The sequence below is a fragment of the Lissotriton helveticus genome, chromosome 1_1, assembly GCF_964261635.1.
Source record: "Lissotriton helveticus chromosome 1_1, aLisHel1.1, whole genome shotgun sequence".
In the NCBI taxonomy this organism is placed as follows: domain Eukaryota; kingdom Metazoa; phylum Chordata; class Amphibia; order Caudata; family Salamandridae; genus Lissotriton; species Lissotriton helveticus.
In genome coordinates, this window is record NC_136057.1 from 139,407,935 (window position 1) to 139,432,842 (window position 24,908).

Genomic DNA, 24,908 nt, shown 5'->3' on the forward strand with positions numbered 1-24,908 from the left:
CTTACTTTTCCCAACAATTTCAGGTACAACATCACTGAAATTCTTTCCTTCTCAGATCTTCTTAGCAAAACACTGACTTCCAAAGTCAGGAACATCAATGCTATTGGTATCAATTTGCGCAGGATAAAAAAACTTTTGCTAATCTAGACAAACTCCACCAAGATCCAGTGTCCAATAAAGCAGAAGTTTTTCCTAACTTGACAATTTTCCTTACATCATAAAACTTGGAACAACCTTTTTGTACGTGAATAGATAGTTTGATCTTGACTTTAACACCTACACACAACCTATTCCTAGTTTCTTTAGACACCTGCACAATGTTATTTTTGTTCCTTTCGTTTCCACAATATGTTTGACCAACTCATACATTTGTTTGAGATTGCAAGTGTTGAGTTTGGAAAACATCCACCCAGGGCTCAGTTTTTGCCTCGGAGACCTCCCTTTGAGTAACTAGAAAGGGGAAAATTTGGTGGTACAATGGGGCGTACAGTGATAAGACCACAACAAGCCGGCAATATGTTGTTTCACATCAATTCTGGACTTAAGAGCCAACTGGATACCTCCCGCCAGAGTCCTGTTAAATCTTTCCACCAAACCGTTCAAGTTTGGTGCATACAGTGCAGTGGCAAGGTGACAAATATCAACTGTAAGAAAGTGCCATCTTTCTTGCATGGGTGCCCCCACTTTTTGCTGAAGTGCTGATGTACTCTGACTGAGTGTGCCCTGGGCTCCGGCCACACAGGTACCCAGGACCTATGTTCCATCCCTAAAACTGCATTGAAAACAAAACCCAATTGGCATCTTTGGCCACAGGTCAGTTCCCTGTAAATGGTACCACAGGTACCCAGGGCACTGTGTCCAGAGAAGGCCTCTAAGGGCTACAGCACTTATTGTGCCAACCTTGGAGGCCCTATACCTTCACACTCACACACTGCCTCTGCAGGTTAGTGGTTTGGTGCAGAACAAAGTGAAGAGTCGGCATAGCACACATGCCTAGGTGCCATGCCTACAACCCACTGTCCTGGCATAGGTCAGCCACCCCTCTAGCTGGGTGCACTATACCAGTGGTCAGGGTACAGGTGCATGAGCCCTGTAAAAATCAACTAAAATCAGGTGTTTGTTAAGCGCGACTACTCATCCATAAGGGTCTCAAGGCACTGAGGGGGGGTCGCAGGTTCCAGTCCATTAAGGAGGGGGGTCTGTCGAAGAGCCAGGTTTTGAGGTTTCTTGCGAAGATGGGGATCGATGTTATCTGTCTGAGGTGGAGCGGAAGGTCGTTCCAGGCTCTGGCCGCGTGGAAGGCGAAGGAGCGGCCTCCCGATCTGGTCTTTCTGGTGCGGGGGACCACGGCGTAGGAGAGCTGGGCTGATCGTAGGGTCCCTTGGGGTGCGTGGAATTTGAGTCGGCTGTTCAGGTATGCTGGTCCGGTGTCGTGTAGGGCCTTGTGAGTGTGGGTTAGCACTGTAACCCTACAGTGTCTAAGCCAATCCTCAGACATTGTAAGTGCAGTAATGCCACTAAGAGTATATGGTGCTGGGAGTTTGTCATTACGAACTCCACAGCACCATAATGGCTTTACTGAAAACTGGGAAGTTTGGTATCAAACTTCTCAGCACATTAAACCCACACTGATGCCATTGTGGGATTTAAAGAAAAATGCACACAGTGGGCATCTTAGAGATGCCCCCTGAAAAACGATCTAACACCAGTGTCCAGGCTGAGTGGCTGCTCACCAGCTGTCACCACCAGACATGTTTCTGGACCCCTGGGTCGAGAGCCAGCTGCTCTCGGGGGTCTGAAACAATGCACATCCTGGGATGAGGTGTCAAGCCTCCACCCCCAGGATGGGCAGGGTCCACGAAGGGGAAGCTTCAAAGGTTTGCCACCTTTGTGAGTTTCCCCAGGCCTTTTGCTGCTTCCAGCAACTGGTCCCCACCAGCTCTGACCCCCACTTTAGGCGGGAAAACCAGCGGGAAAACCTAGTGAGGAAGGGAGGTGTACCCGCCTTTGCCAACCCCACCCCTCAGGTGGGAGAGGCGATGTGAAGCACAACTCTCAGTCTCGCCACTTGCAGATGGGGGGACCCAGCCAACCAGAGTGAGGCATATGCCCCCCTCCTACTGGAGGGTGGCATAATAGGGGGTGAACCCACCCCAAGGAAGGGACCCATTGGTCCCAACCTTTACTAACCTGTAACCCCCCTAAATCTAGTATTTAGGGGCACCCCCGAACCTTGCCTCCTCAGACAAGAAACGACCAAGAAGTAAAGAAGAAGGAGGACCGAACAGCTGTACTGAGGCTAAGAAGAGTAGGACACTCACTGACTTCGCCCCAGCCCTACCAGCCTGTCCCCACCTCGAACCTGCAGAAGCGAAACTCCTGCAACCAGCAACCTCAAGAACCCCGAGGACCTGCCCTGCCTTCTAAAGAAAAGACTTTGTCTCCCGTGAACACTGGATTTGTTTACCCACAGACTCTGGCTCCGGCCAAATCCACAAGTCCGCACCACTCTGCACCCGTCGCCCACAGCCAGAGTTCGAGTGGCCCAACACCACGAGGAGGTTTCCCCGGCAATTCTGACCTGAAATCTGGTGATCTCCGACCTGCCTCGAATCTCCCAGCCTCTTTCTGGGGGATCCCCCCGATCGCGACCGGAGCTGGTAAGAGAAACCAGACGCCTAAAGACACCCCTGCACCGGAAGTCCCACAGCCTTGGGTGGCCCAACCGACGGTGTCCCAGCATCCCCAGGCATCCCAACTTACCTCTCCTACCGGTGGTCACCTCCAGAAGATCTTCGTCCCCGAGCCTGCAGACTTTGTTGAAACCGGAGAATCCCCATTGAAACCAACAGGGCACTCGAGGCCAAAACAGCACCCTGCACCCACCGCCCCAGCGCCGCTGCAAGGTGTACTTTGGGTGCTAGCTCAAACCCCCCTTTACCCTGAGCCTAAAACCAGGGGATTTGCTCCCAACTCCCAGCTCCCAGCTTCCTACATCAACCCCTTTAAAAAAATCTTCAATGGCAATTGAGGGAAACTGGGAGCCGTTGCCTGTTACAATACTGTCCGGAAAACCTTCTTTCCTGAACACCTCCTGCAGAAAATCAATAACAGTGCAAGTATCTGGATGACATATCCACTTTAATTCCACTCTCTTTGAAAAATAATCATTGAGAACCAAAATATATGGTTTCCTAGAGTTGATTCCTTCATAAGGTCCTAATAAATCCATGGCCAACTTGGACAAGGTCTGTCAGGAAAGGTGGTCTGAATAGGATCAACATGTTGAGTTTTCAAAATCTTATCAGATTTAATGCATAAAGGACACATTTCAACAAACTTGCCCACATCTTTGTCCATCTAAGGCCACCCAAAAACATTCCTGCCTTTCTTAATGGTACTAGATTGACCCAAATGACCTAAATGAGCAATAGAAATCAATTTGTTTCTGAGACCAGAGAGTGGAAAAAAACAACCTCCTTTTACAATAACCTCATTCTCAAGAAATAAGTCATCTTGGCCCTTCCAGAAAACTTGTAAATCTTTAGATAAATGTTTCTCCAAAGGCCATCCTTCTACAATATGACTTTTAAGCATTACTAAGATATCATCTTGAGACGTGTCTGACAACCATTCTTCCTTAAAAATAACCTCTCCCACAGAAAGTACAACATCATCTGAAGATGCAACAACGCACTCTTCATTAGGATTTGCAACAACATCCCCTGACAAACGGGACAAGCAATCAGCCTGAACATTCTGTGTGCCAGGAATACATCTCACAGAAAAGTTATATTCATGAAGTTTCTAAAAACTCTTAACCAATGTAGAAGAAGCTTTTCCCATGCCATGTTTTGAAAGTAACATCATTCAAAATCAGGCTGCTAGGCTGATTTATAGTCGGTCTAGATTCCACCATGCCCTCCCGCTTCTTAGGCAATTGCATTGGTTGCCTGTTACTCATAGATGCCAATTTAAATTAGGATGCCTTATTTTTAAATCTCTGGCGGGCTTAGCTCCCCACTATATGGCATCCAGGCTTCTAATCTATACTCCTTCCAGGAATTTACGGTCTTCGTCAAAAAACCTTTTGATGGTTCCTCGTTTTGTCAGGAAGAAACAGGGGGGGTCGTGTTTCTCCTTCCTGGCGCCCAGGTTTTGGAATGCCCTTCCTGACAACCTTCGTCTTTCTCCATCTTACTTGGAATTCCGCAAAGGTTTGAAGACTTGGTTATTCATCAGAGCGTTTGAAGTCTAAGTTGTCTTTTATGGGAACTGCACGGTACTAGCGCCATGAAACCTTTTTGGTATACAGGCGCTCTATAAATTGCCCCAACTTCAACTTCAAAGGCTTACGGTCAATTTTGATATGAAAATGTTTGTACCACAAATACATTTTGACATGTTCCACAGACCATGTGCACCCCAAAGCTTCACGCTGAAGAGTGCAATACCTAGATTCTGCTGAAGTGAGAGGTCTGGATGCAAATGCAATAGAGCGTTCAATCCCATCTTTGATTTGACTTAAAACAGCACCAAATTCAGTTGCACTGGCATTCACAGTGACAACATTAGAAGCCTCATGTGAAAACGCAAATGGTTTTGAATCGATGATTGCTTTTTTTATACCACGAAAGCAGTGGTATGAACATCGAACCTCTCGAATTTCCTGCCCATTTTAAGTAATGACCTCAAAGGTAAAACAACGTCATCAACATTTTGAACAAACCTTGCGTAATACTCACATAACCCGAAAAAAGATTTGAATTGATTTTTACATTTGGGAGTCTGCATATCACAAATGGTATTTAGCAAATCTTCTTCAGGAGAAATTCCAGAGCTGGAAATTCTGTGTCCTAGATACTCAACTTATTGCGTGTGAAATTTGCATTTATCAAGATGAACATTCATATCTTTCTCCTCCAAAATGGTCAGCACTCTATTAAGTAAAGTAGCATGCTGCTCATCGGTTTTGGAATACACCAGGATATCATCCTGGAATCCGACCACCCCATCGATATTTCCAAACAGACAAAACATACATTTTTGAAATACCGATGCGGCAGAAGCGAAACCAAAAGGCAGCCTCACATATCTGAATGCCCAGTCAGGTGTGATAAACGTAACCGGAGACATGCACAGGAGATCTTCGACCTTTTAGAGGCCCCTCTGTCTCATGTTAACTGAGACGTGGCTGGGGGAGTTTTCCAACCCCGATGTGGCTGCGGCTATCCCTCCTGGCTACAGTATTTACAGGCAGGATAGACCCAGGGGTAGAGGTGGAGGAGTGGCCCTGGTGGTGCAGGAAAGCGTGGTTTGTTCCATCTTGCCGATTGATGACATCCGGGGCTCTGAGTCCCTCGCTTTCTCCATCTCCCTGGCCCCTCACCACTCCTTTAAGGGCTTGTTGGTGTACAGACCACCTGGCCCTTTGGGCACTTTTCTCGAAGATTTGGAGTCTGTCCTATCTGGGATGGCGTTGAAAGCTGCTCAGTGTATTGTTGCCGGAGATTTTAACCTTCATATGGATATACCATCAGACCCGGATACCATCAAACTCCTGGAGGCCACCGCCCCCTTGGGTTTAACGCCATTTCTCGTGGGGCCTACCCATGTGAAGGGGCACACCCTGGATCAGGTTTTTTCGACCTCCCCCCTTGAGGTGAAGGAGATAATTCCGGTGTTGTGGTCCGATCATTGGTTGGCCAAATTTTTGGTCAAGGGTGTGATGAGACCTGTCAATTTGGGGTCTCAGCAACAGCGACGCGCCCATCGGGCCTACCACTCGGTAACACCAGCAATGCTAGCGCAGGCGGCGCTTGAGCACCCGTGCTTGTGCACGGGGGATCTTGAGAAGGACCTGGAAGCCCTGCAGGGCTGGTTAATGGATAGACTTAATGATCTTGCCCCAGTGATCGCCCCCCGTTCCACGATGAAACGGGTTTCGGCCCCGTGGTTTACGGCGACACTGGCGTCGGCCCGGCAGTCCTGTAGGGCGGCGGAAAGAGCTTGGCGTGCCCAATACGATCCGGAGGCTAAACTGTTGTATAGATCTGCGGTGAAGGCCTACCAACGGGACATTCGTGCTGGAAAAAGGGTTTACCTTGCTGGGAGAATTGAGGCTGCCGCTAACTCCTGCAAGGAAATCTTTTCCATAGTGAGGGAATTTACAGCCCCTCGCTCGAATGTCGTCCATGATATGCCCCCTAAGTCTTGGGCGGCGGACCTTGCCAAGTTCTTCACGGACAAGATCAGGCTTATCCAGGATTCCCTTCACCTGGTGGCTCCTGCGGGTGCAACCTGGATAAGGGAGGACCTCCACCTTGCCGCCTCATCTGGTCCACTGCTGGCAGCTTTTCCTCCCCTGTCGGCCGCTGAGTCGTTAGGACTCTTGTGCGCTCTTAAATCTGGCTCGCCCTTGGACCCTTGTCCGGCAAAGTTTCTTGCGAGAATGGCGGAAGTCCTAAATCCTCTGGTCAACCCGCTGCTCAACCTTTCATTGAGCCAGGGTTTGGGCCCATTAGCCTGGAAGCAGGCTATGGTGATCCCCCTATTGAAAAAGCCTGGTCTTGATCCGGAGGCATTGGTCAATTATCGACCAATTTCACTCCTGCCTGCCTTGATGAAAATCTTGGAGAAGCACATTCAAATGGTGCTCTCCAATTTTTTGGAAGGGCATGAGCTTTTGCATCCGTCCCAGTCAGGCTTCCGCCCTAGTCTCAGTACCGAGACCGCACTTCTGGAGGTGTCAGAAGACATCAAAGGAGTTTTGGACTCCGGAGGCAGGGCCATGCTGGTCATGTTGGACCTGTCGGCGGCATTTGACACCGTCCCCCATGAACGCCTGCTCTCGAGACTTTTCGAGATAGGCCTCAGGGGGACGGTGCTCAGCTGGTTTTCTTCATTTCTAGCCGACCGCCGACAAACGGTCTGGACCACGCCGGATTCTGCTGTGATGCCGCCTCTGGGTGTTGGGGTCCCTCAGGGCTCTATTTTGAGCCCGACCCTATTTAACATCTTCATGACCCCTTTGGCGGCTCTGGCGGAGTCTTGCGGGGCCCGGATCGTGTCCTACGCTGACGACACTCAGCTCCTCTTCTCCTGTGAGAGGGGAGGAGATTTTAATGGGGAGAGCATCCGGGAGTGCCTTGGGGCTGTCTTCAGATGGTTTAATCTGGGTGGCCTCAAGTGCAACCCCGAGAAATCTGAGGTGCTCTTCTTCGGGTGTACGTCTGAGCCTGACTGGCATGACTGGTGGCCTATAGGCATGTCTCCCCCTTCTGCTCCATCTGCAGTGGCCAAGAATCTGGGTGTCAAGATGGACAAGGGTCTGTCAATGAGAGCCCAGATTCTGGGGGTGACGGGCACCTGCTTTGGTCTCCTGAAGGTATTAAGGAAGTTTCTACCCCTGTTATCGGAAGAACACCGGAAACTGACTGTGCAGGCTCTGATCGGGTCCAGGTTGGACTATGCCAACGTCCTATACCTGGGCCTGCCGGAGTATCTGCTACAGCGCCTTCAGGTGACGCAAAATGCGGCGGCGAGAGCCATCTATGGTCTTAATAGGCGAGCTAGGGCGTCATGCCTCTTGCAGGCCTTGCACTGGCTGCCTATTCGTAAGCGCATTATCTTTAAGACGCTGACTCTGACCTATAAGGCCCTACACTCTGGAGGTGCGAAGTACCTCCAAAGGAGAGTGTCCTTTTATCAACCGGCACGGGCACTTAGATCAGAGTCACAGTTTCTGGCAGTTGTACCGCGTATTCAAAAAGCCCGCATTGGGGGTCGCTCCTTTGGTCTGCGTGCCCCCCAGCTGTGGAATGCTCTGCCACTGACACTTCGTGGTGCCACGAGTTTACTGGCTTTCAGGAAAGGTCTTAAAACCTGGCTGTTTACTTTATAGGTTTCTTTTTTGGTTTATCACATCTTTGTTTTGCTTTGTTGTCGTGTTGTGTTACCTACTGTAGGTCTCGCTGTGAAAGCGCCAGGATACTCTTTTTGAGTCGCTGTGCGCTATAAAAATAAAATGTAACATAACATAACATAACATAACATAACATAACCAAATGTCTTGACTGAGGAGGCAACGCAACCTGATGATGAGCAGATTTGAGGTCTATAGTCGAAAAAACATTCTCTCCATCCAATTTTGCTAATAAATCTTGAATTCTGAGCAAGGGGTGGCAATCCACTAGAATTTGCTTGTTAACAGACCTCAAATCCGACAAGAGTATATGTTCCCCATTCCTTTTTTTTACCAAAACAATTGGAGAAACCCACTCGGATGAATCAACAAGTTTGATAATTCCTTCTGTGCACATATTCTTAAGCATTTGAGACAATTCCACACGAACAGACAAAGGAACATGCCTCAATTAATGTTTAACAGGAATGGCATCTTTTAAAAGTTGGATATGGTGTGAAAAACCTTTCCCTTGACCCAGTGACTTGTGAAAAATATTCTTATCTAAGATGCACTCTAATCTGTTATCCTTATCCATGACACTTTGAATACAACCAGAGTCCTCAGCAAAACAAACGTGTACCTTTGCATTAGGGTGAAGAGTGATATTGAACATTCCTTGATGTCTTCATCCTAGCACTTGCAGCCCATCTTTAGCGACATACACTTTACCGAAAATAACTTTTTCTGAATTTAATCTACGAAATGTAATAGCCCTCTATGGAGATTTATTTTCCTCCAAACCCATAAACTCTGATATCAGAAGGTTCCAGAACCTTATCATGCCTTATCTGAAGGTAAACCTTCCATGATGCATAACACCACGTCCTGTTCGCACTGTTCCACATTGACACACTATTGGACAATAGAGCTTCCTTTACCCTTGCTCAAACACACGGTGCCAAAATGACCCAATTTACGGCATGTAAAAGACTCTTTACCTCTGGCTGGACATTGCTTATACTGAGCTGAGTGAGTTTTAGAACCACAACGGTTGCAAACTGATTTAGATGTAGAAGGTGTAAACAGTTTTGAAAATTTTGTTCTGGAAAGACCCACTTTGCTACTATCTTTAATAGATAACGCTGCTACACCCACAACAGTACTGTCCACGTTAATCGTTTTAAACGAACTAATAGAGCGATCGACACTTTTCGCAATGTCAATAGCCTCCTGTAGAGTAGGATTGCGTTGGTGTAAGAGCTGTTCTTGGATCTTTTTGTTGGAACATCGAATAATCAACTGATCTCTGATGTAAGTATCAATTTCTACGCCAAATGCACAATCAGCAGCCAGAACCCTTAAGGAAGAAACATGGGCATCCACAGATTCATCAATCAATTGGTGGCGAGTATGAAAATTAAATCTTTCCAAAACAATGTGTGGTTCTTCCCCGAATCTTTTCTTTTATCTATCCAAAGCCTCTGAAAAGCAATCATAGTCACCAGCTTCAACACTGTGTGGTGGTGCGACATCAGGTAAATGTTCAAAAATATTCTCTGCATCATTACCCATCAGGTTTAGAAGTAAAGCTGTTTTCCTTTCAGGAGGAAAAGTTGCACCGTTAATAACCAAAAGGTAATTGTTGAAATGACAAAGCCATTTGTCCCACTTCATACTTGGCTGGTTGGAACCTTTGAAAAATGCAGGTGGAGGATTCCCACAATTGGTATTGGCCATTGTAAATAAAATAACACAGCAAACAAAGATGGCCAAAAACACCAAATATAAACCAGCAGAAGAAGGAATGTTAAAAAAACAAAAACAAAAAAAACCTGTAAGATCACCCAACTTGTGCCAGAGTAAGGTATTAATTCCTAAGAGTTATGATGAGAATATCTTACTGCCAAAAAGAAGAGAATACGTGAAACTGCCAGTGAAATATTTCCAAATATATGGCTGCTAGAGCGTGCTGTCCAATCACGTTGGCACGCTGACTTTGTTGCTTGGCAACACAGGCAGACGCGAGGACCTCATGGGTCATACCCATGCTGACTGGCCAGTGCGCATGTACAGTCTCCGCGTGCCACTCTAAGGAATACTCTCGTGCTGCTGGCACGAGCGTGGCTCCAGACTAGCCAAACTAGCAATTCCAATCTGCACAATCAGCTCTGTGTCATCAGCAGACAAGAGCTGAAAACAAACTCCCAATGGAGAATGATGACCAGATAATGTCATCATGACGCGGTCCCAATCTGTAATACCTGGCCGGAGACCTCCAAATCCAATAAATGGATGGGGACAAACCAAAAACGACGTGGAAGAAAGTGGATGCTCCTGCCAGAAGAGTGCCTCACAACTCGTCGCCAAAAGGAAGCAAGCACCACTCAAGGTGGAAGTTTAATTGTGTACTTTATTAGGAGCACCACCTAACAGCAAAGAAGATCTCCAAATCACTTGAATACCCAAACTGTTTAGAATCCCCATACAAACCTACGGAGAGCCAATGAAAACAAAGGTAAACAAACAAAGATCAAGTAAAGAATGCTGCAGGTGAACAAAGCTTGGTTAAAGAACGTAGAATCAAGAATAATGCTTAAAGTACTAATCACCACAGACATTCTTTTACTAACTTTGCCCACACCACTGCTAAAGTAAGCTGATCAGAGAGATGGTAAAGAGGCCATGCTCCGGGGAGAGACAAACATAAAAAGGGAAAGTTGGGACAATAAAAGCTGTTGAATAACAAGCAAGCGAGAGTGACAATAAAACCAACCTCTGGTAAGCAAAGGCCAGGCTATAAGTTCTTGGTAAGCCCAAATTAGGTCTTTTGAAACCAGACAGCTGTGCTGCCTTGTAGGCTGGACTTAAAAATGGACGAAGGTCACAGACCATTTACTAAACCTTAGTGCAGGATTTTAAGCAGACCTTTAAACCCCATTTCTATAAACTATCATTTAACTAAATGTGTTTGATGCATGACAATATTTTAAAAAATAATACTGGAGAAGTGTGTAAAATGATTATGGGCCCCATTCTCTGAGAAAGTCACAAAAGTGCCCCCGCGGGTCTATGATCTTGCATCGGTGCAGATTCACCACTTTTCAGGAATTGAAAATCAATCAATCAATCAATCAATCAATTGGGGGTCTTGTAAAGTGCGACTACTCACGTGTAAGGGTCTCAAGGCGATGAGTGTGGTGGGTTTACAGAAGCAGACCTGGATACCTGCGACCGGTGCATTTATTTACTGACTTTGCCCACTTTGTCCAGCTTTCCTGGCATCCACCTAGCACACAGTTGTGTAATTTATTTTGACATAAACAAATACACATGCATGTATTTGCCAACTGCACGTGTAAATGGCTGCTCATGTGAAAATCTCCTGAGCAAGTACAAATTCCTTTCTTAAAATTTCAGTTTCTTGTTTCTCCTTGGGGAGGTATTGTCCCCTCCGGGTAGAAACTCCCTTCCCAAAGAAAAAAAAAGTTTAACTCCGGTGCTTGTCAGGAATACATTATTACCTGTTCCAGGGTGTGATATAGACATACATGTAAGTTTATGAGTCTTGAAAAGTTGTCACGAACACACAGGCGCCCTTCACAGGCAAAAATGACGAGGAGTGGACCCAGAATTTGCTGATGCAAAGTTTTAAGGTAGTTTTATTATGCCCAGAGCGTCCGCCATGACACGTTTCGCTTCCTCACAAAGCTTGATCACAAGAGTTTATGAGTGTGCACAAACTCCCAGGGCACTCCAGCCGTGAAACTACCACTCCCTGCCTACTTCCATCTCTGTGAGTAGATTAACTCACACAAAAATCTTCAGAGTGATCAAACAACTGTTGCAGGTGCAAGTGAAACTTACACTCATAGATAGTTCATAAAATGCTGACTCTGCAAGACTCTGCAGTTTGTCTAGTTGTTAAATGTAACTGTCCGGTCATTGATATGGTACTTTGTAAGTTTTCACAATTATTGGAAAAGAGGTAACTGTGGCACAGTAATGACTTGCCTTCTTGATTCTCGTGTGCTTATTGATTTTGTTTCCTTTGATGTACTGTGTTCCTTGTTTTTCATGGCAGTTCGTTAATTATTGTCTTTATGATTTTACTGTTTTGAAAAAATGGCACTCTGTATTTTTGCTCGAACCGATCAGAACTTCTCCACACCTGCATTAACCTCCTTAGTTTGTTAAATATTGTGTCGCCTCCTGGTACGCATCCACTGTTCTGGTTTGTTGACAGCTACTGTGAATTGTATTTGGTGCTGAATAAAGTCTTTTAAAAAAAAAAAAAAACTGTGGCACAGTAAGAAGGTCAGACTGGGGGTGGCCTCCGTGATCCTTCAGGTGGCGGCCTGGACACTAGGGGCCCAAGAGGGATCTGAGTTTATTTAAAGTAATATTTTGTAAAACAAAGTGACTACCTAAAATTAAATTTATCAGAGAATCCTTGAAAACCAAAGATAGAAAGAAAGCAATGACGTATCCTGAACTCTGCTACATGCAGAGCTCCAGCACAATATTGTATGGGTTCCAAGTAGCGTACTTCTTGCCGATAAAAAAACTTCAACACCTCATTAGGGGTAGCGAAAACTATATACATGCAACCCTTTTTCCCTCTTCTATCCCTCCGCTGTCCTTCTCACTACAAATAACTGACTAATATCCACCACTCAAATTACTTTCATATTTCACCATACTAATTCACCACTAATCCTTTATGGGTTACGGAGTAGCGTGCTACTCATCAAAAAAGCGCTTCAACACCCCATCAGGGGTAACAAGCGCTATATATATATATGCAAACCTCTGTCCCTCTTCTATCCTTCTGTTACCCTTCTCGTTCCAAATAACCGACTAACATATCATCCACCACTCACATTACTTTAATATTTCACTATACCAATTCACCACTAATCCTTTAATGGGTTCCGGAGTAGCATGCTACTCGCCAAAAGAGCATTTCAACAGCCCAACAGGGGTAACGAGTGCTAAATAAATGCCAACCTTTTCCCCTCCTCTATCCCTCCGCCATCCTCAATCCAAATAACTGATTAATATCCACCACTCAAATTACTTTCAAATTTGGCTATACTAATTGACCACTAATCCTTATGGGTTCCAGAGTAGCGTGCTACTCACCAAGAAAGTACTTCAACACCCCATATGAGCTAACAAGCGCCATATAAATGCAAATCTTTTTTTCCTTCTTCTATCCCTCCGCTATCTTTCCCAAACCAAAAACTGACTAATATCCGCCACTCAAATTACTTTCATATTTCACTATACTAATTCACCACTAATCCTTTATGGGTTCCGGAGTAGCGTGCTACTCGCTGAAAAAGCGCTTTGCCGCCTTGTCAGGGGTGGTAAGCGCTATATAAATGCAATTACAATACAATACAATACAATTTAAGTCCTGGAATATTCATTGGCCGCTCATGATCAGAAAGGTATTCCAATGTGCGTCCATTCATAAACAGAGCCTCTGTCTTGTAAATAATCCCTTGTGAATATTGCCGTGCCAGTTGGCACAATGTACATGTGTAATTTCTATCTGATAGGTTTTGACAATACAAAAGTTATTTTAATATAACCTTGTGTGGAGTCTCTTTTGTGGTGTACCTAGTATGTTGTTGCTGTTGTGCGCTGGCGTAAATGCTTTACACATCGCCTCCGAGTTTAGCCTAGACTGCTCGTGCCAAGCTACCTAGAGGGTGAGCAGGGGTTATCTTGGCGAGTGACTTCCTTGCCCTGACTAGAATGGTGGTTTCTGCCTGGCTTTGGCATCAGCCTTAGCCTACCAGAAATAGCCGGTTCTAACAGAACTCAATGTATTGTTTAGCTAAGTTAGCATTACAATTAAAAAAAAAACAGCACCATGTATAATAATCAGCATGGTTTTGACAGCACCATGTCTTGTGCCCTGTTCTTAGGGTGTCTTCTCTCTCAGGAACCCACCCGTCCAGCACTCACTTACTCTTTTCTCCTTTTATTCACAGGGGCAGTCCATGGGCCGGGAAATCCGAGCTGTCGCCTACCTGGAATGTTCGGCCAAGTTCCGCGAGAACATCCTGGACATCTTCTCAGAGGCGGCCACAGCAGCCATTCATGGCATGAAGAAGAAACAGCGCAAGCGGAGAACAAAGAGAGGCTGCGTGTTGTCGTAGCACCTGCTGAGTCCCACACCAGGTATAGCAATTAACCTGAGGAGGGAGAACTTTTTGAACATATAAGAGGACCCTGAGAGGATGACTGATGAACACTCTTCGGCAGCCTGTGCTGAAAAATTATTACAACAAACATGTTTATCCACGGAAATGTAAAGAATTGCCAAACCGATGAGTGATATTTTGTGCAATAATTAGTTTTTAAGAAGTGGTAGAGACTGGGAGACAAGATGCAGCAAGACTAGGAGCTGCATAGTGCATTGTGGTGATGCACATATACAAAGAGCAGGTATGGGCTGCCAGGCCAGTTGTCTGTGCTTATTTGTTGTCTGCTTCAGCACCAAAGATGTTGTTCAGTTTATGGATATGTCTTTGTTCTCACACAATAATCACTGCCATTTTAATGCTGAGTCTGTCTACTGACATTCTGAACTATGTTACAGATATTCCTCTACTTCCGTTGCTGGAAGGTAGTTTAATGCTTTTATATGACCCCTGGAGATGTCCGAGCCTCCTCCTTCTGCGGTCTATGCTTCCAAAGCTGCAATTCCACTGGAATATGCTCATTTCGTCTACTATATTTATACTCTGAGGCGTTTTAATGTCTAGAAGAAAACTTTAAAATGATCTTAAACATGGCAGTCATCTTTGAGTATCTTCTTTCAGTGATATTCAGTTTTATAAACAATAATCTGCCTAATGGGGTCGGGTTCACTGATCCAGAACTCCTGCAGAACTACAACACACACTAGCCCAGAATTGATTGATGTCCTCTGGTGCTCAACTCTATGTCTGTCTCACACTTCCCTTCATCTGTTGCCTTCCCCCACATGACTAGAAGCAGTTTGATTTATCAACCATGAGAATACAAATGAATGCACACATAGCAATTCCAATTGATCTGTGTTAAAGATTATGAATAAAAGAATATCATTTTTTTTAAAACAGAGTAAGATCTACATGTGCTTGATATCTGAATTGGAGAATTACAAACTTTGATAGTCATTTTGAGCAGTTGAGGCTACCATCGAGTTCTGCACTGGGGTACACTAGCCTATACTATAGTTTAATATCCATCATATCTCTTCTTTTCCTCATCTACTGCATTTAAAGTCCTGGAGTATTTAAATGTTTTGTGCAGATAACCTTGGAATTGTCCTGGTTGTGGGGTAATTCAAAGTGCCGTTGCCCTGGCGATTCTCCTTGATGTCCAACATTAGCCATTGCATGTGAATACTAAGGACCACCGGTTTTCACTTTCTTTGCTGTACAATAAAATCAAAATGAGGATGGCTTGCTATGCTGTGATGAAAAATTAAGCACATGGAGTGTTCAGCCCTTCCAAGAAGGTTCTACTGTTGTGTGTACTGGTGTGTATATGATACAAATATGTCCCATCCCTCTTCCTCTAGATTTCTGGAATGCCCTTCCGATTCAGGGGGTACCAGAACCCTTCCGCACTACAAAAATATGGCTGTCTATGAGCATATGGGGTGTTATTGTAAAACAGAGCCATTGACAGCTTGAAAAGGACTCTGGTGTTCGGAAAATGTCTTGTTGTGGCAAATGTGAAATGAGCGGTGTGTGCTCGCTCTCAGAAGCGAATCCAGCCTAATGGTGGAGGCCAATCTAACTGTACCGTCTTAGCCTATACCTTGATCTTTGTGCTAAGGTGGCCACACAGACTGACTCTGTGTTAGATCAGTGCTGCTCCTCACTCTAAAACTAAGGTTCATCATAAGGTGCCTAATGCTGGAGTCCACTCCTATGACTTGATACCAGGAGCATAAGTAGAGGCTCACAGAAGTGGCATCTGCCTCTTATACTGGTTTTCAGTGGCAAACAAACAGACCCTCTTCTTGTTCCCTCTTGAACCCAAGACGTTGCTTGGACACAAATGCAGTGCCAGAAGTAACGACCACAAGGACAAGAATTTTCATCTGCATAACAACTTGCTCACACCCACGTCACAGGTCCGCGCAAGCAGTTTGAAGGTCCTAAGAGTCAGGGCGGGCTCGTATTGCTGTCCTGGTGCCACCTTCCATGCAGAGTCCATCCAGGGTAGAGATGGGCTCTTGATCTCTGGAACATGCCCTGCAGGCCCCTCAAAGATAACAAGACAGCTCAGTCCCCTCTCCCACTCAAGGGAGTTGTGTGTGGCTCCAATTGATAAGAACAGTCTTAACACCTGTTCCCACCAAGATCTGAAGGTAAGAAGGTGGGCCTTGTCAACCCTCTGTGGATTAAAGAAAATGTAAAGATTTTAGGGAGGATTCAACTATAACACAAACTCATTCACTATCAAAACATTCTAGAGACACAATATGTTATAAAAAAATATTAATTTATTAACCAATGAAACTTCTCTTACAATACATTTAAACGGACTCAAATACAGCAATTAATGTATCAAATGAGGTTTTGACCAAAGTAACAAAAACTACAACACCAACCTATTTGATGGAATCTGTATGTACAGGCACCTAAAGCAGCCTTCAAGTTTCTTACTTTCAGCCAAGTCGGTTTCAGTGATAGGAGCCAGTGTCGAAAGCAGCAGCCAACACATGTTTCGAAGGTGACTCTGCTTCTTCAGGGCTGCAGTACGATTGACAATAATCAATTGCACATCATAAAAAAAATCTCATAATAATATATTTACACCATTATATACAATCAAATACATGTTACATGACACCTTTACTTGTACACATATGTGGAAATGTAATTAAAAAATATGCCACAATAGGGCCTAAGAGTTCAAGATGAAATAATATAACCTATGGCGTGAGTCGCAGACAGTCACATCATCCCACACAGAAAGTGCACACTTGTTTTTTTCCCAGGCTAAGAGGTAATGTAAAGCAACATGCTACACGCTAAAGACAGACAGACATGCCATCCTTCATCCACAGTGCCTATTTAAATATAAACACCAAATATTAACAACATACCTTCACATCTCTGAGTGCCCAAATCCAACAGCTTACTTGTCGGTCACAAGAGAAAATTTCATAACCCGCTGTGGGTTGATGACATAGCCGCGCGGGGAGAGGAACCCCTGAATCTTCTTCACCCCAAAAGGTGGGCTCTCCTGATAGGTCTCTCGCAGTGAAGGCCCCATCTCCTGGGAAGGCCAGCCTACCGGTCCTGTGAACTTTCCCTCTCAGTTGTCTCCTCCATGAGGGTCAATGCGGCTTTCCAATGGCAAGGGCTACACTTTTTACTCATGTTTCCGTGGGGGTCTATGCAAGCGCCCATGTAATGGTGAAAAACACCCAAGGACTTATCTCTCCATTTTCTACAGGTCACCACGGATTAACTTGCTTGTCTGGCTGAAATCTATGAATGTGGAAGTAAAAGGAGAAATTCAAGGAAGCTGACTTCTCAAAATGGATATCATAGATATAGTGGAGAAGTGTGGCTCAATGGTTAGAGCGGCAGACCCTGATGCAGAGGTCCAGCCCGGCAGCAGGGTTCAATTCCCGCCCTGGCGGGTCTTGGGCTCAATTTCCTCAGGCCTGATAATTCTCGCCTCGGTGCCTATTCTAATCACGGGTCCCACTCTGCAACTCTGGGCAATAGCTTGCTTAATCTCCACAACGGCCCCAACAGCGCTGGGATGCCTGGCTTCACCTTGGGGGTGCCCAGGAGTGGGCACTTCACAGGGAAAAGCCAGGAAGGGTATCACAGCGGTATTTGTACAAGCGCCGAGATACCCCAGCTGGGGTCGATTCGTGCGCTATACAAGTACACTACATTTACATTTACATAGATCCTGTGTGTAGGGACGCAGAGTCTCGCCCTTCCCTCCAGCTTGGAGACACAACATCATACGATTGGAAACTAAGGGCCTGATTCAGATTCTGGCGGGCGGTTTACTCAAAATTGTTCTACAAATTAAAAAATGTTTCATTTTAAAACTTGTTTTTATTACATGCAGTCTTTAATTTATCTAACAGGGGTGTAATAAATAAAATTTATTTGTAGATTTATATAGCGGCTTATCACCCATGAGGGTATCCAGGCGCTGTCCTGTCCATGGGCACGGGGAGATGATGTTATTCGCCCAGAATCACAGGATGTTGAGCTGATGCAGAGACTTGAACCCAGGGTGCCAGCCCCAGTCGGCATGGGCCACCACACCTTCCATAGCAGAGGTGGAGGAAGTGGGGGTGGAGGGGACCCCCAGCTAGCCGGCTGCAAAGAATTGAATAGCAACTTAAAGGTTGCATGGAGAAGGAGCCGGCTGAAGCCTATCTGCTGTTGCAGGGGTGTAAAGTAAACTCTAGCAGCGCCTGACGAGAACACTTCACTGGGGCAGGACTGGGATGCCCATGGGTAGCCATGCGCTTTATAAATGCTACTTCCATTCCATTCCATTCCTAGGAGCAGGTTACTTTGTAAAAGCACAAAGCAGGACCTGACTCGAGCTGTTGCTTTTCAGTGAGGAGCAGACCAGGCCATAATCACACGTGCCACTTGTAAGTGTGAGTATTTGGGAAAGTATGTGAAGGAGGTACAAAACTTTCAAAATATTGGCAGGACGAAAGTAAAATAATATGAAGTGAATACATGCCAACATTTCAGAACAGGAAAGTGGGAGATTTTGGAAAAAATAATCAGGGGGATGTGTTTTCCCCATTGACTTCTAATGATACAAAGCTAATGTCTGGTGGGAGACAGCTAAAAAGAAGCCATTTTTGAGTCAGCTGAATGAATCGAGACCAGGGCCGGCCCTAAATCGGATTAACTGGGACAGCGTCCTGGGCTGAAAGAAAATTTGGTGTTTGTTGTAGGGGGCAGGGGGTATTTGTGGTGTGTGAGGAAGATGGGAGGAGAACAGGGGGTTGATGGGGTGTTAACAATTATGCTGAGGTACATTAAGTGCTGATTACAAAGTCTTTAATAGATCTGATTGAGACCAAGTGGGGTGGACAAGCTGCTGTTTACATAACGTTAAGTCAGGCAGCTCCCTGCAGCGCCCCTCGGACTCTTGGCACAACGGGCCTGGGCCCAGCTCGCACACGCCCAAGGCTGGCACTGATTGGATCTGTTGGCATATATACAAGTGCTTATAGGTGAATGTGTGTGGGGCTTGTGGAAGTGAAGAAGATGCAAGGAAGTAGATTCAGAAAAAGAGAGTGAACAGGTACAGAAGAAAAATGATGAGGTGTGAAGTATGCAGGGGGGTAAGTGTCTCACAGAGAGACTGCAGAGAAAAGTGGTGGGAAGGAGAGAACATGAGTGATTACAACACTGAAGGCCACTACTCCTTTCACATGCCACAGTAAGAATTAATTGGCAGTCTCAAATTTCCAGAGCTGAAACATTTTAAAATTTTTTACAACAATATATTTATTATTCATTTATCTGATACTGCATTCAGACACATAGTTTTCGTTAGAGAGTTTAAAGCAACACCCATAATTACATTGGCCGCGCCTTTTGGAAAGACATGTATAGTTAACGATTCTTTGGCCCCGCCCTTTTTAAAGACCCCCGCCCCAACCAGTGGAGAAGTGTGGCTCAGTGGTTAGAGGCGGCAGACCCGGAAGCTGAGATCAGCCGTGGACCAGGGTTCGATTCCCCGCCTCGGCGGGTCTCGGGCTCAAAAATTCCACGGACTCGACAATTCTCGCTCCGGTGCCTACTCGACTCACGGGGTCACACTCTGCGACTCTGGGCAATAGCTTGCTTAATCTCCACTACGGCCCCTCGCGGCGGGATGCCTGGCTTTCACCTTGTGAATACCCTGCCGGGGTATCTCTCACAGGGGAATACCAGGACGGGTTCCCTAAGCAAGCGCCTTGAGACCCCTGGGTGAAACGTGCGCTATATAAATCGAAATACATTTACATTTACATACAACCATGTTCATCTTACTTGAACACCTACCTGTTCCCCAGCTCCTTTAGCAGGGCACTCCTGAGGCCCCAGAATGATCCCTTTAACCAGGTCACTGGGAAATTGTGTAGACTGTAATTTTTGTATCTGTTATTCAAGGGTGAGAGGCAATAAATAGCCAACTATAACATTTGTTCAAATGGAGCACAGGCATGACGTATAATCTGAATTGCACCCAAAGTAAATACAATAAAAATACCTTTTGTTAAAGACAATAAATAGACAACTAGAACACCTTGTTCAAATGGAGCCCAAGCGTGCATTAGGAGTTGCATCAACGGTCCAAAAATGTTTTAAAAGCATATTTGTCACTACAGATATTTTAGAACCATATATATTCGAGTTCCCAGTGACCCTGCCACAGTTAAGAACATGCATCTTAAAGTGCATAACTTAAGTGCACCTCACACCACACTGAGATGTGCTGCTATGCGCAGCAGTCCATCTAATCACATTTTAGTAGTAGTTCCTAGAACATTTGATGGTGCGGTATACACATATATACAAACACATACAGATGCATGCACATGTACATACACATGCAGCCACGCATGTGAAATGGAAAGCCGCTAGCTAGTCCTAGGTTCGTAGCCAACCTCACTGTGCATCTGGTATCTTTTAAAATTTGGCATTAGGAATCCCGGTTTGCGCAATGGATAAGGATAAAGGTATAGGAATGGCTGACGGTCACGTGACATGTATGTTGCCACTTGGCAGCTGGTCACATCCATGTATTATGCTCAGACATTACCTGTTTTGTGAGATAAGCGTGCTCTGCTGCTGTGGTATTCAAACAGGTTTGTTGAGAGGTGTTTTCATAGCTAGTATTACTCCTGAGGCGGAAGCCGGGAGCTGTGTAATTCTCTGCACGCTTTTAAAAATATTCTCTGCACGTTTTTAAAAACAGTAAAATTGTTCAGCAACTCGCTACCTGTGCTATTTTAGCCGCAATCACTTCCTGCATTCAGCCGAGTAGGCGCTGAGTGTTTATGCCCACGGAGGCTGCCGGTGAGAGCGAGCGGCCATCTTGGGGAGGCACACAGGGTGGCGGACTAGTCTCTGGGACGTGCTCTGAGGGAGTATAAAGCAAGCTACCTTGGCGCTCGCGTTCAGACCTAGTATTACTCCTGAGGCGGAAGACGGGAGCTGTATAATTCTCTGCACGCTTTTAAAAATATTCTCTGCACGTTTTTAAAAACAGTAAAATTGTTCAGCAACTCGCTACCTGTGCTATTTTAGCCGCAATCACTTCCTGCATTCAGCCGAGTAGGCGCTGAGTGTTTATGCCCATGGAGGCTGCCGGTGAGAGCGAGCGGCCATCTTGGGGAGGCACACAGGGTGGCGGACTAGTCTCTGGGACGTGCTCTGAGGGAGTATAAAGCAAGCTACCTTGGCGCTCGCGTTCAGACCTAGTATTACTCCTGAGGCGGAAGACGGGAGCTGTATAATTCTCTGCACGCTTTTAAAAATATTCTCTGCACGTTTTTAAAAACAGTAAAATTGTTCAGCAACTCGCTACCTGTGCTATTTTAGCCGCAATCACTTCCTGCATTCAGCCGAGTAGGCGCTGAGTGTTTATGCCCACGGAGGCTGCCGGTGAGAGCGAGCGGCCATCTTGGGGAGGCACACAGGGTGGCGGACTAGTCTCTGGGACGTGCTCTGAGGGAGTATAAAGCAAGCTACCTTGGCGCTCGCGTTCAGACCTAGTATTACTCCTGAGGCGGAAGACGGGAGCTGTATAATTCTCTGCACGCTTTTAAAAATATTCTCTGCACGTTTTTAAAAACAGTAAAATTGTTCAGCAACTCGCTACCTGTGCTATTTTAGCCGCAATCACTTTCTGCATTCAGCCGAGTAGGCGCTGAGTGTTTATGCCCACGGAGGCTGCCGGTGAGAGCGAGCGGCCATCTTGGGGAGGCACACAGGGTGGCGGACTAGTCTCTGGGACGTGCTCTGAGGGAGTATAAAGCAAGCTACCTTGGCTCTCGCGTTCAGACCTAGTATTACTCCTGAGGCGGAAGACGGGAGCTGTATAATTCTCTGCACGCTTTTAAAAATATTCTCTGCACGTTTTTAAAAACAGTAAAACTGTTCAGCAACTCGCTACCTGTGCTATTTTAGCCGCAACCACTGCCTGCATTCAGCTGAGTAGGCGCTGAGTGTTTATGCCCATGGAGGATGCTGGTGAGAGCGAGCGGCCATCTTGGGGAGGCCCACAGGGTGGCGGACTAGTCTCTGGGACGCGCTCTGAGGGAGTATAAAGCAAGACGGTCATGTCTCCGCACAGCGGACGCGAGCAGCGGACGCGCCTCCAACGCACCAAAGGAGCGCCAAAGGAGCGCCAAAGGAAAGGCCGTCTGCGCCCGTCCGCGCCAGGACAGGGCCAGGGGCCAGTACTTTGGGAAACAGTACGTCTGGTAAGATCAGATATAGTAGGGAGCAGTTGAGGAATCTGAGAGGAGAGAAAATGTCTATATGTGAACACTCATTTGCTCCAGGAGTACAACAGACGGGTTGCCCGCATTGTAACTTTAACATGGGGCAGCAGAAACGCTTTCTCCAGAATCCGGAGAAACAAAGTCGTACTCCCTTGCGCTTCTTAACTGTCGCTCCCTTCCCAAACATGCGAACGAAATATGCATGCTCTTGGAAGATAGAGACCCTGACAATCTTTTTTTGACGGAAACATGGATGAATGAGGCCTCGGACCCCGAGGTAGTTCGGGCCCTACCCCCAAACTACGCTATTAGTAGGCACGATCGTGGCAGGGGGCGGGGGGAGGTATTGCAATCATTCACAAAGCCACGTTCAGCTGTAGAATTACTAGCTATCCTCTGGTTGAATGTGAGAGTATTGTCTTCGCTATCTCCATCTCCCCCACTTGCACCTTCTCGGGGATCCTGCTGTACCGTCCCCCAGGACCACACTCTAATTTTTGCACAGATTTGCAAGATATCATTACCAACATCATTAATACTGCTCCCAATTTTTCTATCTTGGGTGATTTTAATATTCATCTTGACGAACCTGATGCTCCCCCCTCGCAAGACCTCATGGGAAGTCTTGAGATGTTTCATCTCAAACAAATTGTGGTTGGTCCCACTCATAAAGCAGGCCATATGCTGGACCACTTCTTCACCAATCATGATAACATCCGTTGTTAAGAGTCTGTTATTGTTCCGTGGTCGGTTCATGCTCTTTTATCCTTTATTTGGACACCGTCCGACCAAGTGCATCCTGTAAGAATTAAGAAAACATTGAGTCGGATCTGGTCCAAACTCTCCCTGGGTAACAGGGTAGCTAACCTAAATAGGTCTCCCCCAGCCTTCAATGCTAACCCCAAAACGGCGAATGCCTCATTTAATAGTTGGCTAGAGTCCTCGTTGGATCTCACTCTGCCTAAAACAGAATTTTGCCATCGCATTAGCCCTAACAAAAAAGCCTGGTACTCCCAAGAACTAAAAGTGCTCAAACAAGTCTGCAAGCAGGCTGAAAGAAAATGGAGGAAGGGTTTCTCTGAGGATAGTAAGAGTGAATACAGAGCAGCAATAAGGTGCTATAAAAATAAAAATAAAAATGGTACAATCTTCCTATTATCAAGATAAAATTGCCTCTGCCTCTACTTCCCCTAGGGAAATTTTAAAAATGTTCAAATCATTGGTCACACCTCCTAGTCCCCCTAATGAATCATTGGACCCCCAGAAACGTTGTGATGAGTTGGCCAACTTTTTCGCTACGAAGGTGGCGAATATTTATTCAACATTCCGCCAACTGGAGCTTCATCCCTCTCCCCTCACCACCATCTTGCATATCGACCTGGAGAATTTCCCTCCGCTCAACTCAGCCACCGTAGAAAGACTTCTGGGGAATCTCAAGTCGGGCTCCCCTGCGGACGTCGCACCGCCCGCTGTGCTAAAGTTGGTTTCGGCAACCGTGTCCCCAGTTATCAGGGACGTCATTAACTCGTCTTTTAATGCGGGGCTGGTCCCGCCTCTGTGGAAACAGGCCAGAGTGAAGGCACTTCTAAAAAACCTAGCCTAGACCCCGGGGATTGGGCAAACTATCGCCCCATCTCGTTGCTGCCGAGAAGCATGCTAATTCCATACTATCATGATTTTTAGAGAACAATGACGCCCTACATCCCACCCAGACGGGTTTTAGAAGTAAGCAGGGCACAGAGACCGCCCTGGTTGCCGTGGTCGAGGAAGCAATGACAATTGTTGATGCTGGAGGCTGCGCTGCCGTTGTCCTTCTGGACCTCAGCGCAGCCTTTGACACGGTGAACCACCTGCTCATGATTCATCGCCTGAGGGAGGTAGGGGTCACAGGAACTGCCCTCAAATGGCTGCAGTCCTTTCTCGCCGATAGAACCTTTACTGTGTTTGAAGATGAAATAACATCTAAACATCTCCCACTGCTGTATGGCGTTCATCAGGGATCCTCCCTGAGTCCTACCATGTTCAATTTCTACATGAGGCCTTTGGCTGATGTGGTGCTTCCCTGGGGAGTCCAACTGGTCACCTACGCCGATGATACGCAGTTGGTGGTCTCTCTTTCTCGGGCTGATACAGCCAACACAGGGGATAACAATCTCACCCCCTGTCTCAGCAAGGTTCTTGAATGGATGGACTCCTCCTTCCTCAAACTCAATGGCGCAAAAACCGAAATCATGATGTTAGGGTATAAGGCCCCTATTAATCTAGATCCCTGGTGGCCTGGGTGTCTCGGCCCTTCGCCTCCCCAAAAAAAACAGATTAAGAGTCTGGGTGTATGGCTAGACGCTAATCTGGGTTTTCTTGACAAGCACGTATGGTTGCAGCAACATGGTATGGTCTGCTTAGACTCTTGAGGAAGGTCCTGGCTCTTCTTCCCTTTGAGGCTAGACGCCTGCTGGTCCAGGCTCTTGTTCTATCGCGCCTGGACTTTTC

General features: G+C 46.2%; 1 protein-coding gene across 1 annotated transcript in view; it reads left to right on the forward strand.

Moving 5' to 3' along the window:
• Nucleotides 1-15,368, forward strand: part of RHOD (ras homolog family member D) — a 194,230-nt gene extending 178,862 nt beyond the window's left edge. The window contains exon 5 of the mRNA XM_078657337.1: nt 13,909-15,368. Coding sequence (XP_078513463.1) covers nt 13,909-14,076 — 168 coding nt within the window. The 3' untranslated portion in view covers nt 14,077-15,368. The remainder of the gene's footprint in view (nt 1-13,908) is intronic.
• The last annotated feature ends 9,540 nt before the right edge of the window (nt 15,369-24,908 follow it).